This window comes from Fundulus heteroclitus, chromosome 13 (assembly GCF_011125445.2).
Source record: "Fundulus heteroclitus isolate FHET01 chromosome 13, MU-UCD_Fhet_4.1, whole genome shotgun sequence".
NCBI classification, from domain to species: Eukaryota; Metazoa; Chordata; class Actinopteri; order Cyprinodontiformes; family Fundulidae; genus Fundulus; species Fundulus heteroclitus.
The window spans coordinates 28,609,626-28,626,011 of record NC_046373.1 but is presented as its reverse complement, the minus strand read 5'-3'; the positions used below and the strand labels follow the sequence as shown (position 1 = coordinate 28,626,011).

The 16,386-nt window shown below is 39.9% G+C and overlaps 1 protein-coding gene across 1 annotated transcript in view; it reads left to right on the top strand.

Moving 5' to 3' along the window:
* Positions 1-12,814, top strand: part of fam135b (family with sequence similarity 135 member B) — a 66,084-nt gene extending 53,270 nt beyond the window's left edge. Inside the window, exons 14-20 of the mRNA XM_036145562.1 lie at positions 5,842-6,008; positions 6,113-6,204; positions 6,315-6,412; positions 8,479-8,630; positions 10,083-10,193; positions 10,781-10,894; positions 11,687-12,814. Of these exons, the coding sequence (XP_036001455.1) occupies positions 5,842-6,008; positions 6,113-6,204; positions 6,315-6,412; positions 8,479-8,630; positions 10,083-10,193; positions 10,781-10,894; positions 11,687-11,892 (940 nt within the window). The 3' untranslated portion in view covers positions 11,893-12,814. The remainder of the gene's footprint in view (positions 1-5,841; positions 6,009-6,112; positions 6,205-6,314; positions 6,413-8,478; positions 8,631-10,082; positions 10,194-10,780; positions 10,895-11,686) is intronic.
* Positions 12,815-16,386: the final 3,572 nt, after the last annotated feature.

Sequence of the window (16,386 nt, the reverse complement as noted above, 5' to 3'; positions counted from 1 at the left end):
TAAAAAAAAAAAAGCTGCTCACTTTTTCTTTTCTTTACATGACATAGAAAATGCAGACACAAAACTGAACATGACTGGGAGGTAAAAGTTTAGGATAGTTTTATCATTTTATAAACATTGGTAGCTGCAAAACACCCTCCAGTGTGCAAACCGTGACCCACATCAAACTTCCCAGCAGCCATTAGAAACTTGGTAGTTTTTTTTTTGTTAGGTATTCTTTTTATCTAGAACAAACTTTTTTATCTCTTTGTAAGAATGTACTAAAACAAGAAAAAAATCTAGGTATTATTTTCTGTATGAATCCAAAGTATGAATACTTAATTAGAGCTCCCTGCTATAAACATAGAGGGAGGTAAAACTATCATTTAATTTAATGTTGATCAAGTGTTTACTATGTTTTTAAATCGCAGCAAAGTAGGTAAACGTTCATTTGAGTGTTGCTTATCCGTTGTAAATGTGAATGTGGTCAGGTATGCAAAAACGGAATTGTCATGCGCTAAAGGAATAATACAGATCATAAAACGTCACTGCATTACTCATTTCTTAGAGCTATAATCATCCCTGATCTGCTCTCAGCAGCACTTTTAGAAGCCTTTTCAGAAGCTATAGTTCCTTCTTTAGTGCATGGTCACACAATGTTGGGTAACAATTTTCCTCTATGAGCCTATATTGTTGATTAAGTAACAGGAGCAAAAATACAGGACTTTCAAAAGGTCGCCTTAGAATAATTTGCCACACATCAGTGTCATGATTTTTTGTGCATTGATGAAGTATAGTAAATAATCCACAGATTGCCAGAATAATCCCGCTTTATTTCATGCAGGTGCGCCTGAACCCACAGGTTAACCTTTGGATATGGTGCAGCACCACAGAGAGCAACACATAGCGATGTTCTGATATTTCTGGGCTTTGCAGGGACGTGTGCGTAAGGAAATGAAAGAAGGCATTATGTGAACTGCAACCCAGTTTATTCAAATGTACAGCTCTCTACGTAAAATTACCCTTTCTCCAGCTGCTGCCATTTTACCAGAAGATTGTCACAATCAACCCTATAGCAGCACCACCAGGGTTAAAGTGGATGTGTAATTGCAAAGCTTTACAGTTTTCATGCAAGCTTTATACCTTGTGTTAGCTTTTACCATGAGGTTTTAGAAAGTTTCAAGAAGAAATTGCTAAATTCCAAGCAAAATATCTTATTTAATATATCAAGAAATCTATATGTCACCTCACTTTTCAATACATTCATCAAGGAAACAATCCAAATCTGCCAGATCAGTGCCCTTATTTCTGCACTTTTAAGCATAACCCAACTCTTTATTTAGTTTACTATCCATATTGTTTTATTTCTTAACTATAACCAATTCAATTTAGCAAACCGTATCACACAGGGCACAAAACTAGAACTACTAGTCAGATAAAGACCCCCCCCCCCCATTGCTTCATAAAAGCTTATTATTATGCCCTCAATTGAACAGATCGTCCAATCAACAGCCAAAAGTCAACAACAAAGTTTGAGATGCTTACTGTAGCACTGTGAAACTTCAATACAGAAATTGAACAGTTAGCATTGCATTTGACCCTCCTCCATAACAGCCCTACATTGAGTCATTAATATTTATGCACAGCATTAATACATATAAACATACCTTAAATTATTGTCAAGGTTGAAAACTGTCGATTAGCTTAATGCCAGCTTACTGAAATTTCCGTTGCTAACATATTAGCATTTTTCCCTTTTTTTAAGCTTTCTACACAACTATAAACTTTCACAACAGACCACCACAAGAAAGTTAAACATAAAATACAAACCCTACTTAGAGGGATATGTTCTTAAAGGTTTAAGTGAGAGAAAAACAGATGAATAGAAACAAATTGCTCCAGGTTCTGGTTCTGTCAGAGGAAAAGTAACTCCGGCGACTCTCCATGGGCAACATGAACTTGTGCAGCACAAACACAGAATTCTCTGAAACACTTATGTTGTGCAACAATAGCTTTGATTTGGCTATTAATAACTATTGATAAGTGCCAAAGGCATTTATTAATAACATTAATCATTTTAACCACATTTATGGAGTCGGGGCACCACCTGATTACCAGAAACACAAGGCCAAACAGTTCTCTGTCTCGTTCACTTATTGTTTTATGAATACCTGCCTGGTGGCTGTGGGCGAAGAGAAAGAACAGCGCTACAAAGAGTTTTGTAATTCTATGACGTCACGGGTTTCCAGCTGTGTTTAGGGTTAGCGTTAATATACTGTGCATTCTGGGATTCAGAGTTTTTACCAGTCTCTTCTGTTCTCTCAGTGCAGTTCGGTCTCTGCTCCCTCCAAAGGCAGAGCCCAACACTTAGTGGTTTATACTGACGTTTCCAGCATTTCAAATCAGAGTGTTATACTCTGCCTTAGTTAAAACATCGTGCCAGAGATGACTTCAACAGACAACAGCGTTAGGCTACTTGGAAGTGGAAATTAATTTGCTGCAGAGCATTTGGCAGTCGTAAAGAATTCTTGAAGAAATGTATCAATCCTTTAAGCAAAACATTATTGGGAAGAGTGGTGTGAAACATTTGGGTTAAACATAAAATGATTTAGTTTGACAAATATCTAATGTTGAGACACTTTCAGAAACCTGTGATTAAGGTATTTTTATATTCATTTTTTCTAAAGTGTGAAAGTGTGTTTGGCAACACTGTATTGTTGCGAAAATTCAGTAAGCCAAATGCTAAATTAACACGGGAACGGAAGCACTGAGCTGCAAAGGGCATATATCAACCTAATTTTTGTTTCATATGATGTCAGACGTTTTTCACAGGGTGAGAGGTCAGTGCTACAGGCAGGAGTTTAGCAGCCAGGTATGTTTTTAGGAAGCAGCTATGTTCTCGGGATGTTATGTTCAAAATCCGTTTGACATTGGTTGCATGGCAAAAATGTGTCACACGGCTAATGCAAAAGTTTTCACACCCTAGAACTCTGCACATTGTGTCACATTACAGGCACATACTTCATCAATGCGCTCCAATTCACATTTCATGCCAGAGATAACATAAATCAGTGAATAGCTACAAAGTGGAAGGAAAACATGGGTTTTCATTTATTTCTTTTTAGAAATACAAAGAAATAGTGTTGCCCCTTTTATTCTGATAGCACTAAATAAATACAATTCAAAGCAACCAACTATTAAGAAGTCAACCCAAAATATTTTTTTTAGAGAATGTTCTCTGAAGGCCCCCGAGGTTTTTTAGATTACATTGGCGAACAGCATCGTAAAGACGGAGGAACACAGCAGACAGATCAGAAGTAAAGTGTATGAAAGTTCAGTCTGATGTCCAAAACTGGAAATAATGTGGTAGAACAGCAAAATCCACAGATCAGGTAGGAGAATCTGTGGACAGGTCGACCCCTAGAAGTGCACGATACGGATACTAAATGCACAACTACATCTATAATGAAGTGGTTTATATCAAAGCCTATGTGTTAAAATGTCAAAGTCTAGAGCTAAATGCAATTTAAAATCTATAGCAAGACTTTAAACTGATTTGCACAACTTCTTTCCATACAATCTGACTGAGTATGAGTCACTTTGCAAAGAGGGTTGCACCAAAAGGTCAGTCTCCACATGTGTAAAGAAGACAAAGATTAGATGAGCAGCTTTCATTGCACATAATCATGGTCACTATAATATACTGACTCAGGAAGACTAAATAAAATGCTTGTTACATTTTGTTTATGTGTTAATTTTTTTTTTTTTTGAAAATGCATTAGTTTTCTTCCCCATTACAAAAACGTTTTGACCTATCACAATAAAATGCATTTAAATTCCCAACTGTAACATGACACCGTCACCAACACTGTACGGTCTGGTTGACTTTGCTGAAGACTGCTTTTTTTTTTGGCATCTCCATTGTGTTCAGCGTATTCAGCCAGATGAATACGAGGCCTCTCTCATTTTATTGCTAATTTGATGTTGTCCAGAAGGAAATGCAGAAGGAGAAACTTCAAAGACCAGAACTGAATTCATAAAAAAAAAAAAAACTGCAGCAAACACTGCAAGAGAAGGAGGCAGACATCTGCTGCACGTACTCCCACCTGGAGAGTCTAACGCAACAGAACGACGCGGGGCCAAATTTGAAGAGAGGAAGCCAAGATGTGGGGCAACGCCTCCTGAGTGCATTAAATCACATCAAAGAGCGCACAGACAAATCCTTCGTGATTAGCTGCGAGTTTAGGAAGTGCAATCGGATTTGTTTTGACTCCTGTGCGGCTGAAGTCTGTAACCTGGTGGGATGACAGGGCCAAACTTCAAGGAGCTTACGTTTGAGTCTGAGAATATTGCTTTAAAGCTTTGCCTTGCCTAGAAGTGGCCAATATGACTGTGCTGACAATTAAATAGCAAAATGCAAGGCGGCTTTTCTCTCGTAATTGGAGCTAAAGTTTAAAAGCGGTACCCTCCGAATACCGGACATCTATAGATGCCTTGTTTATGACAGTTTGAGGCTGAAAAGTCCCTGTTTTCATTTTGCTTTGATGAAATTGTTAAAAACTGGCCTTGCCTAGCCTACTGGCTCAACAGGTATTAGCAGCAACTAATTGTTTTTGTGATGCATACAACCTGACTTTGATCTATTTTAAATAAAAAAATTATTAGCATAAACCAACACACTAGAAAATCCATTTTATATAAGCTAAATGCAATTACATTTTTAGACATAAAATTACAAATAAAGGCTCACTAATAGTGTTCATTTATTGAGCAGAAAAGATTCACATCATTCTTTCAATGAGCGAGCTCATTGAAAACCAACACTAGATTAATATTTGCTTTTAGTTTTAATTTTCCTATGTTTTATTTTATTTAAATTCTCCTACAGTTTATTCTGTTTTTTACTTGCTTTTATTCTGTTTTAATTTTTATTTTCCAATGTTTTAATCATGTAAACCACTTTACAATGTACTTGCTTGTACTGAAATGGATTTGCCTTGCCTAGATGGTCGCACACTATCTGGTAGAACGAAAACGTAACGTGCGCAATTCAAGTATTTCTATTGGACAAGCCAAGCTTGGGGCCAAAGGATTTGTGTCCAACAGTTGTCTACTGAGAGCGTGTTGGGTATGCACACTGCGAGTTCAGATGTTCATTATTTAAACAAACGTTGGTGGGCCTGCCCCAATATCAAGGCACCTCAAGAGGATTTAGCTACTGAGCTTGTCAGTTTTCTGTCAGACTTAGATATACAGACACAAATGTTTATAGCATAATTTTATTGGTAAGGGAATTGGTCTTTTTTATAATATTGTTCTATAAAGAACGATCCTGTCCCACTGATTTTTCGATGAACACTCACCTCACTTTTTCAGTTGTTTTTTTGTTTTGAAATTACAGCCAAGAGAGACACAGTGTGGCATTGTCTAAATTTACACCAGTCAAATGCAATACAATAAAAAAATAAATAAACAACTCGTGTCCCTCTGTAGGTCCCAGTCCAGAAGGATCTAACTGTGTCATTAACCCAGCATGCATTGCACAAAGTATAAATAATACAAAGTATATACAATTTTTGAAGTAAATATGAGCTTTTACGTATCACAAACAGCAATTTTTATGTTAATGAAAAAATGAAAAGATATTTAGGCCAACATGTTCTCTTTAAAAGTCGGGGGCTTTTTTTGTCTCCGTGAGGAGCTCCAATAACCTTTTATCCACATTTAGACCTCCACACTTTTTACCACATCCCACTCTCCAAGCACAATTTTGTGTTTTTTTTTTTTAGACAGAAGGGTGCTGTCCCTTTTCTAAATTTTGTTAGCGTACAAAATAGAAAATGACGCCTCCCTTTTTCCTAGTTTCTACAAAGCCAAAGAGGAGCTCCTTAAAGAGTTGAGGTTCCAGGCCAGCTTATACAGCAACATTCCCCTCCTGGCATCAGATCTGCCCTACTTCCCTCCGGAGGAGGACGATGAGGAGTTTGAGGACGGCATACATCTTGTAGTGTGTGTCCACGGGCTTGATGGTGAGGTGCCCTTCTTCTAGATTCCTATTAGCTGTTTTTTTTTTTTCTAAGAGTATGTTCCTCAGTGAAACAGACACTCCTGAGCTTAATTCCTTCTCCTGCAGGTAACAGCGCAGACCTCCGGCTGGTCAAGACCTTCATCGAGCTGGGGCTGCCGGGATCCAGGCTGGACTTCCTCATGTCTGAGAGGAATCAGGTGCGTTTGGCAGTGAGGGAAGCAAACTGGGTGTTACATGTGAGAGCGAATTACAGCGTATATGCACTGTATGTGCAGTTTATTCCACCCTTTCTTTTCTCCCCCTGCAGGCCGACACGTTTGCAGATTTTGACACTATGACGGACAGGCTCCTGGATGAGATTATTCAGCATATCCAGCTGTACAATCTCACCATTGGCAGGATAAGGTCAGTGGCTAAAAAGAAAAAAAAAAAGAAAATATTTCATTTTATTCAGCCATAGTAAAGTTAACACTTCAAAATATATTTCATCCAGTTACTAATGTTTTTGTTTTTCCACTTTGTTGGCCAGCTATATGCCTGCATATATTAATGCGCCTTGAACATGAGAGAAACTGGGTTTAGTTTAATGCACATTAACTGAAAAGAATGCCGGAATATGAAAGAGCGCTACAGTTCTTTAGAAAAGTTACTTAATACCCAGTGAAGTTTTCTCCCACTTTGTTTTTACAACTTCAAAGTTTAGTGCAGCGCTTTTATTATTTTATGTGATCAACACAGAACTGTGCATAATAATTGTGGCATGGAGGGAATAGGATCTATGGATTTCAAAGACTGCTTTTTACAACTGAAAATCTAAAAAGAGTGGAGTGCATTTGTATTCAGCCAGCCTAGAAATCAATATTTAGCATTACTTCTCTCTCTAACTGCAGCTTCAACCATGACCAGATCTACCCATCTAAGAGGCGTTATCGCTTTCTGCAAGTCTTGCCGTAGATTGTCATTTGGATGTAGCTGTTCTAACACATGAACATGCTTTAGTCTAAGCCACCCTATCGTTGCTCCGGCTGTATATTTGGGGTCGTTGTCCTGCTGGAAGGTGAACCTCAGATGCGTTTGCAGCCTCCAACGGTAGACCTTGTATTCAGACCCATCCAACTTTAAATCTAAACACGTTCCTCTCAGGAAGCCTCCCAGCAGCATGATGCAGCCAGCGCTGTGTTTTACACTGCAGTGTCAGTTTTCCACCATATCCTTTGCTATGTCATCTGCACAGCTTTAAACAATCTGTGAGCAGGACTTCTTCTGGCTTTATCTCAGTAATTTCACATTTGTGCCGCTCTCTTTTGATTTCCAGAAGATGGATGGAACAGAACCCCGGCAGAAGTTTGGGATGTTGCTTAATTGCTGAATCGCGTTGTAACGTTCTCCTCAAAGCTCTCCCTGAGCTCTTTCCTGTTGTACTTGATTTTCGTGATGCTGTTGGTGCAGTGATGTTCTCTAAAGCACATCTAAAGCTTTAACAGAACAGCGTCGCATATTCACTGACTGGGTGACTTGTGAAAGGAAGTTGGTTGCATTGGATTCTGTTTCCTGGTAGTAGAGAGTAAAGATTTAAGAATACAATTCAGATATTTATTGCTAAAACATGGTAAAAGCCATCTACACCACCTAACACACACACAGACACACACACATGTCAGTCTGCACTACTTTGTGTAGGCCTTTCACGTAAAATTACTTTTGTAAACCACATTACTAACAAACCCCCTCTGGAACAACTTTAACTAGCCAGCACTACATAGTCTGGCCAGCAGATGGCAGCAGAGTCCTACTTTGATGTTCAACTACAACAAAGTAAACAGGTTCTCTGTGTTTATGATAATGTATTGACTTAGTATGAATAAATGACAGGAAATGGATGAAAAGCTCTTATCATACGTCGCCAATAAGCCGCTGACTTTCACATGATAGACTGTGCTCCTTTATGCAGCACTTTGCTGCCGAGCTCTAATCAAATTAAGCTATTCATCTTCTCACTTAATTGCCCCCAATGTGCCAATTTGTTTCTTTGTTAGAGTTTCCACCCAAGTTTCTCCAAGTCTCTCTCATTGAGGCGTATTCTCCTGAGAGCGGCTATCAGAAAGCAGTGGACTGCCTCAACAGCATCTGCTTCTTTCAGCATTACCTCTATATTTAGTTTGGAGCGAGACAGATGAGAGGGAGCTGGCATCTTGATGAGGGATTGTAGACATGGCTTCAGCGTTGCAGTAATTAAACCAAGTGACAAGAAGCAGCTTGATGAATCCAGCATTTCCGTCTGCTGTTAGTTCCTACGTCCTCTAACTCGGGGTTGTGGGTGTCTTTGAGACTGTTTCGGTGACCGGTTGCCTCTTGAGTAAGATGCTGTGTGAAGCCGCTGAGCGAGCAGGGTCGTGGGTCAGCAGCGTGGGAGGATCTATTTTCCAGCCGCCGCTTTCTCCCGCTGACGGTTGTTTGTCTCCGGCTCGCAGCTTCATCGGCCACTCTCTGGGCAACGTCATCATCCGCTCCGTGCTGACGAGGCCCCGCTTCCGCTGCTACCTGCCCAAGCTGCACACCTTCCTGTCGCTGTCGGGCCCACACCTGGGAACGCTGTACAACAACAGCGCCTTGGTCAGCACAGGTGAGGCCACCGATCTGCTGCTCTGGGGGGGAAAAAAAAAGTGTCGTCAGCGGTGGATGTAAAGTTTACACGTCTCTGTGAACATGGGAGGTGTTTGTGATTAAAAAAAAAAAAATGTTGAAACCATGGCCGAGGGAGTTTTAGCTTTAATAATGTCAGTGAATGCAACATACCGTCACAAAGGACTCCTTGGATGCAGTTATGACTGAATGCCATATTTCAGGCGATATGCGTTCACACTGCATATTAATAACATTTGGAATTAACTGCGATGTCCATACTTGACATGAATGTTAAACGAATGGTAAAGACATTGTTTCATGGAAGAAAACAAGGAGAGTTTGAAAACGATGGGTTATTTGCAGTATCATCATGAAGTATTTAGAATCACATGTAAACACGTGTTGAACATCTTGCTGACCGCGCATCTCTTGTGCTTGTATGCAAACCTCTTTTGGTTCCAGTTTCATTAATAACCTGGTTCATATTTACCTGAGTTTATTCTAGGGGAAATAAAGATCTGTTTAGTTACACTGATAATGACACCAAACACAGCTCTCAATTTCACGCAATCAACCTGTTCAGTGGCCTATTAAAGTTCAGTTAAATGCCAGATTTAATTCACTTATTCTTGCATATACAACATTAGTTTTTCTTAGCTAGTAGAAAAAAGCCTTCAAACCCCACAGCTTCCATCCATTATTCCGTTGCTTGTGTGCAAAGGATTTGTTTAAAGCCAAAGCCCTGGGCGTTTTGTTTTCATGGTATACTCAAGCTGTATCATTCTCTTTGTGGTCATGTCTGTAGTCCTGGTGCATATTATATTTTACAACGTTCCTCTTGTTTGTGAAGCACTTTGAACAAAGTAGTTGGTAGTTTAGAGCTAAAAAACCTTCAGCTGAAGGTTTTGGGCCAGAATTTACTGGTATTTTGAAGGTTCACACAGACATCACATCCAACTGAAGACATATCACCCCATGGCATGATGCTGCCACTACCATGCTTGGTAGTGGGTTAGATGTTGTTTTGGTGATTCACCGTGAAGCTTTTTGCGCCGACCTTACCTGACCTTGCATCCGTGTCCCAAAAGTACAAGTTTGGTTTCATCCGACCAATAAATATTCTCGCTTTGGGATTTGTTTTGTAACCTTGTCCTGACTGACACGGTTCTAAGCTGAGATTTATATTTAATCTCTACGATAACCCCTCTGCAAACTATTGCTTTAGTTGCAGAATGAAGAAAAACTAAATGTCTCTTAATATCCTACCTTCTAATTAGAGTCACTATAAAGATTTAGATTGATCTATTCTGGTCTCAGTAGCTATTTATCACTAAAGGCATGTTTTCCTGTGTAATCTTGTAATCAGAAAGGGAAATGGGCTTGCCCTGACACCGTGTGTGTGTGTGTGTGTGTGTGTGTGTGTGTGTGTGTGTGTGTGTGTGTTCATTAGGTCTGTGGTTAATGCAGAAGCTGAAGAAATCAGGATCCTTGCTGCAGCTCACCTTCAGAGATCACGTTGATCCGCGGAAAACATTCCTCTACCTCCTGAGTCAGAAACCAGGTACGATATGAAAGCGGCCCAGACAAAGGCAGCGAGCTGACGGCCTCGCTTTGCCGGCTCCAACTTGAAAGGCACCCTTTTCAAATATTCATAAAAACAAGTTGTCATCTTGTCTTTTTTGTTTGTCAAATTTCCGCGTATGTCACACACACACACACACACACACACACACACACACACACACACACACACTCTACCAGCGAGCTGAGAAAGGCCTTCCCACTGTGAGCTCGGAACAAAGCAGCCGTTTGTCACACAGGCATGAAGAAGATAAGCCTGAAAACGCTCTTTTTCACCCCCCCCCCCTTCTTCTCTAGAGCTGCAGCAGGCTGACAAAATGATCCAAAACCCTGTCATTGGAAATTCAACAGTGAACTCCCTTAAAAGCACGCCGACAGGAGACCAAAGGGGGAAAAAAGCCACACAGCTTTATCATATCAAGCCTGTCATTGCGCTCGGTGATTGTACGCTGCGCTTTACAGCTGATTTCTTCACTTCCTCCATCTTGCCCCCTTTACCTGTCTCTGTCTCGCTTTCTCTCAATCAAGCGGTCATCTCATGCGGTTTTGTTTTGTTGGGACTTCTAGGGCTGCAGTACTTCAAGAACGTGGTGTTGGTCGCGTCTCCACAGGACCGATATGTTCCCTTCCACTCAGCCAGAATAGAGATGTGCACGACGGCCCTGAAAGACAGAACCACAGGTCAGAAACGTAGATCCAGGAATTCCAAAACCCAGTCATTATCAGAGCTTATGTCACTTTATAATATATTTCAGTATTTCCTTTTTGCAAAATTGTCCGTGCCCCTAAAAATATTTCCACATTTTGTCATCCACAAATTTCAATGACTATTATGCACAAAGAGTAAAGAAAGGCATCTTTGTCAGATTATTTATTTTCCAACCATATAAAGATCTGAGAAAACAAGTGTTACATTAATGTAATGTTTGACCGAACACGCCTTTCGTTTCGTCTGGTTTTTCAGAAAGAGCGGATAAAATTTGTCCTCAGAGGACAGATCAACACAACTTTGCGTAAAATGTGAAGTGGAAGGAAAAAGATGCATAGTCTGCTCTTTGTAAAAAACCAAAAACAACAAAAACATTTGCACAGTTTATGAAAACCATGAATCATTTTGTTCCTATACCTCACAGATATGCATGGCTGAGATCTTAGTCTGCCACATAAAATTCCAATAAAAATATCTACATTTGCGGTTGTGAGGTGACATGATGTGGAAAAGTTGAAAGAAGATAAATACTTATGCAAGGCACTGTAGAATAGTTGTCAAATTTGTTGTTTTCAACTAGCTTTCTAAATACTGTTCACGCCTCCGTTTATACATATCCATCTGCTCTTTTAATATTGCCAGTGTGTGATTTCCCCACTAGAAACAACCTGTACCATTATAATTCAATATTATTACTTGTATTTTTACTTTTGTTAGGGCAACGTGTTATATTTCACTGTATCTTTGCTCATTTTGTCGCGAAGGGCCCGTTTACACAGAGATGATCAACAACCTCCTGCAGCCGGTGGTGGAGGCCAAGGAGTGCCGACTGATCCGGCAGAATGTGTTCCACGCCCTGCCCAACACGGCCAACACGCTGATCGGCCGCGCTGCCCACATCGCTGTCCTGGACTCTGAGCTCTTCCTGGAGAAATTCTTCTTGGTAGCGGGGCTCAACTACTTCAAATAGAGCTGGTAGCGCCACAGGTTGCCAGGACCTGTGCTGACCATGGTCGAGAGTCTGAATCTGGAGAACAGGGACCTCACCACCAGTCGGTGTGGTGCATATTATGAATGTAAAAAAAAAAAAAAAGAAAAAAAAAAAAGAGTCAGAGCTGTAAATCCTACCTTTTAGCCTTGTTAGCTGTTGTTCTAAAATAATTAGTGTGTTGTGACTGTTTCTGTTCCAAAACTCAGATGTCTGAGTGTAACGTGTAGCTATCCAGCGCGAAACATCGGAGGGCGATGACTAGATGAATTTCAGATGTTTTCTCTGCCTTATGAGTACACTTTCAGCCAGAAACAGAAGCAGATCATGTTCCCCCGCTTTCCCTTTAGACCTCGTTTAGAGCATTCTGCGTCGCTGGTTGAGGAGTCCTTTCGGTAAGGGTTACACCGATGTTGGTCTTTACACGGTTCCTCGAACCAAGGCAATAGCGGTGCAGCATTTAACCCTATGATTGTACATGGAGTATATTGTTGTACAGAAAACAGCTCTTCCTTTATACAAAACAAATATATTGTTTAAAAATATTTATTTTTTATGTATATACAGTGTAAGTAGTTCTTCTAAATGTGAACTTCTGTGTCTTTTTGTGTGACATCCATGGATGACTTATAATGAGTTGTTCAATGTGGGCAGAGGTGGGGAGGTGTGTAGCTGAAAATTTACTTTACTCATCCCGAATTACTTCCAGATAAACCGAACCCATTTAGCTCACCTGTCTAAATATCAAAATTATGTTTGTTTTTGTTTTGTTTTTTCCTTCATGAGAAACTGGTGACATTGGCTTTCAAGTTTTCCAAAGATTTTTGCATTGTCTATTCGTCAAAGCCACACCATTTAGTTGTAGCCGCCCATTTGAAAATAATAAAAAAATAAGTACACCATAGGGTTTCAAAGGGTTGCATTAATGCTAAATCCAGCAACAAAGTTCCCTGATCTACTTTTTTCCCCCCTAGTCATAGCTTGATGTACATCTGAGGCTCAAAAAAGCCTCAGATGACACAAAAAGACAATGATGATATTTCCAAAAGTAGTAGCTTGTCTGCCTTCACACATACAAACCTGAGTGAGATCTTATTTCTGTTCCATACGGGGTTTAATATGATGTCAGCCCACCTTTCCAGTTTCAACTCTTCCAGGAAGGGTTTCCACAAGGTTTAGGGGGGTGTTTATGGGAATTTTCAACCATGAGGAGAATCATGTGAGGTCATGGATGAAAATGCCAAATGCAGCTAATGCTGTAATTTATCCCAAAGGTAGTCTGTAAGGCTGAGCCCAGTACTCCACGCCAACGTCGACCAGTCATGTCTTTATGAACCTTGCTCTGTGTACTGGCGCTCATTAATGGTGGACCAGGAAGAGGACATCCATGAGCTGTTCCCACAAAGTAGTGACCATGAAGTTGTCCAAAATGTCTTTGTTTCAATGGATCAAGGGAATGAGCCTAACTCCTGAAAATGTTGCCCCACACCAAATGTTACACTTAAAAGAATTCACCCCTGCCACACTTGTTCTAGAGCTGAAGGCTTTTTACAGATTTTACGTCATGCGGCTTGAAGGAGGAGCGCAACGTGGATGTACTGTGCCCCGAGCTGATAACAGCTAGCATGTTAGCCATTTAGACCGGGAGGTTTTCTCCCTGACGGGAACTTTACTCACCGTTTTATGTCGCTCTCAAACATTGACGCATTTAAAATTAACAGATGTTTATATATATATATATATATATATATATATGTGTGTGGGTTTTAAACCCTACGCATGTTTAAAGCCCTATTCGTGTGTGATTAGTTTTTCCTAGGGACCAGACCACATCTGATTTGTAATAATTACGGAGATTCTTCTCTGTTTTTAATCATGTACTAATGATATACTAAACCCATTTCAGTAATTTGTAAAGTAAAAATTCCCCCGCAAATTACCTACTATATTTTGCTGAAGTCCGAGGTCCTATATGAATACTAATCCAATGTATTCAATGTGAATAGGCATTTCCGTGATTTGGACAATAATGGGCGTGATCCGCCATGTGAATAAGCAGTTGTTGTTTTTTTGTTTCCTGTGCATATTTTTATTTGCGTTTGGTGACGAATGGAGGCTGCATTGGAGCGTTTTGAAAACCCTGGGTCCCAGGACTGGTTGTCTGTAAAAGGCAACAACAGCGCAAGGGCCAGCTCTTGTTGCACAGTGCTTTAGACAGGAGAAGGGGTTCCGTTAGAGAAAAAAAAAATCAAGCCCAAAAACCGCGACTCACTAAATCTACCAGCGACTTTGGAAAAAGAGAGCCCAGAGATGCTTATAAGTGGAGTGTTGGCTGCATGGCTTCTGTTACACAGCCATTCACATGCGCAATAACCAGCAGAGATGTCCATAAATTTCAGCAAATCTCAACCTTTGGTTATACCGTGCAAATGTGCCACATAAAAAGCCGACGTAGGGGGGTAACTTATTTATTACATGGGGTCTACAGATAATGTTTATCCTGTGCAAATAGGGCTTAAGGCATAGTAGCTGTTTTAGTGCTATGATGGTCCAATAACGTCATTACTTGGTAGAAGCTATCACAATCAATTAGAAACTTTTTTTAAAGAATTGTACATGCAAAAGGAAGATAGGCATAGGTATATAATTCATTAAGGCATCTTGAGTCTGAACACAGATCAGCCTACTGGTATTTTTAATGCTGTCTCAGTTCAACTCTAGCAACAATGTCTGACTTTCTTATGTTAAACCATTAATGAGCTTGTAAAAACAAATAACATTTCAGATTCTACCCTTCAGCTTTGGTTTAGCGTGTACCACTTGCTCTTTGTGCAGAAACTTGCAAAAGTATGGCCATGCAAGATGAAGTGATAGAACAAGCCCTGTAGCGATAGGGCAAACACAGGTGTAGTGGAGGGTAGAACCCTTGTGTCAGGCAGACGTCTAAAAATGGGCGGAGTTAGGGTTAAAGAAATACCTTTAAAGTACTACACAACTTAAAGCGACTAGGTATTACTTGCTCTTAGCCCAGAAAGTGTTATCATGTCCCATAAGATTCTAAGCAGGTAGATGTATCCTTCCAGCAATTATGTGATCATTAGCAAGATTCACTTGTTATGACCAGCATGCTGGTGGCTTTTCTTAAGAGACAACATTTTCAAAAACTTTAAATTAGGATGTCTTTGTGCATCTCAATAATCCAGGTAGAAAAAAAAGTCGGTTCTCTGGACGGATTCTTCTTTGTTGAAACGTTTCGTCTCTTCACCAAGAGACATCTTCAGTCTGAGGAGTACAGCGAAGGTGCTTATAAGGCTGAGTCTACCCGTAACTCCTTAGACTGAAGCAGTTTACAACAAGTTTCAACAAACCCATGCAAAGGACATACTCAAACAAGGATAAATAGAATCATGGTTATCTAAAATATGTACCTGTGGTCTTCAAGTATTTCCAGCCCAATGATTTTGCTTACATGTTAGTTGCGGTTTATGGTTGGGTCAGGCAGCTGAGCTGAGATAATCCGATTATTTGGAGAAGCATGACTACCCCAAAAAGCCATTAGATAGACCTATTTTCAAGAGTCTCTATTAGTTATGAAACAAATGGGCAGTAAGTAGGCTCAATAATATAAATGAGATAAAATAATGAGGGAAAGACACATGACTAATTACTACAATATTGTGGTCTAACAGCCATCATTTTCTTAATGAGCCATATTTAAAGGTCTGGATTAAAATCTTCCTTTGATATCCGCTGAGTTTTAAAAGGGTAGATTAGTGTATCATTTCTTTCATTTAAAAAAAAAAAAGGAAATGATTTTGAATAAACTGCCAAGAATTACCTACACTGTTTTTTGTTTTGTTTTACTTATCATGGTGCATGTCATAATGTCATCAGCATATTAAGAGATATTTTTTATTTCTCTGCTACTTACACTGTAGCGAGATGTCGTTTTCAAGCAGTCTGGTTAAAGCGTTCCCGTTCGTCAACCATTTTATTATGTTTGACATATTCTGTAATTAGAAATATTTCTGTAGGCATTTCAAATCCAGCAGCTCTGCATAATATGGCCCTGCTGACTAATGTATCTATGTACATACAGAGAATTATATTTTAACCTTTGCACTGGTTCGTTGGCAAGTGCACTTTATTGACAACCTTGAATCAACCTCTCCTAGCTTTAAAAATTACAAGCAGCTTTATGTGTAAAAAAATGCACTTCCTTCTTTTTGGTCTGAAGGTCTTGTCCTGTGCTCATTGTCAGTGGTAAACGCTTGTCTTTCTCGTCCATTCAGCCATTGTTTCCCTATCAGAGGGCGTTGTCTTGGAGAACAACTGCTGACATGGCAAAGTGCTCTTTTCGGTGGCAGAGCGGTTTAAGGTTGTTGGCTTGTCCTTTGTGTGTTTTTGGCCTCACGTCTTTAGCCAATGGGTGTCAGTACAGAGGGAAAGGGTTTAGAAGTGTTAGAACAATTAGAG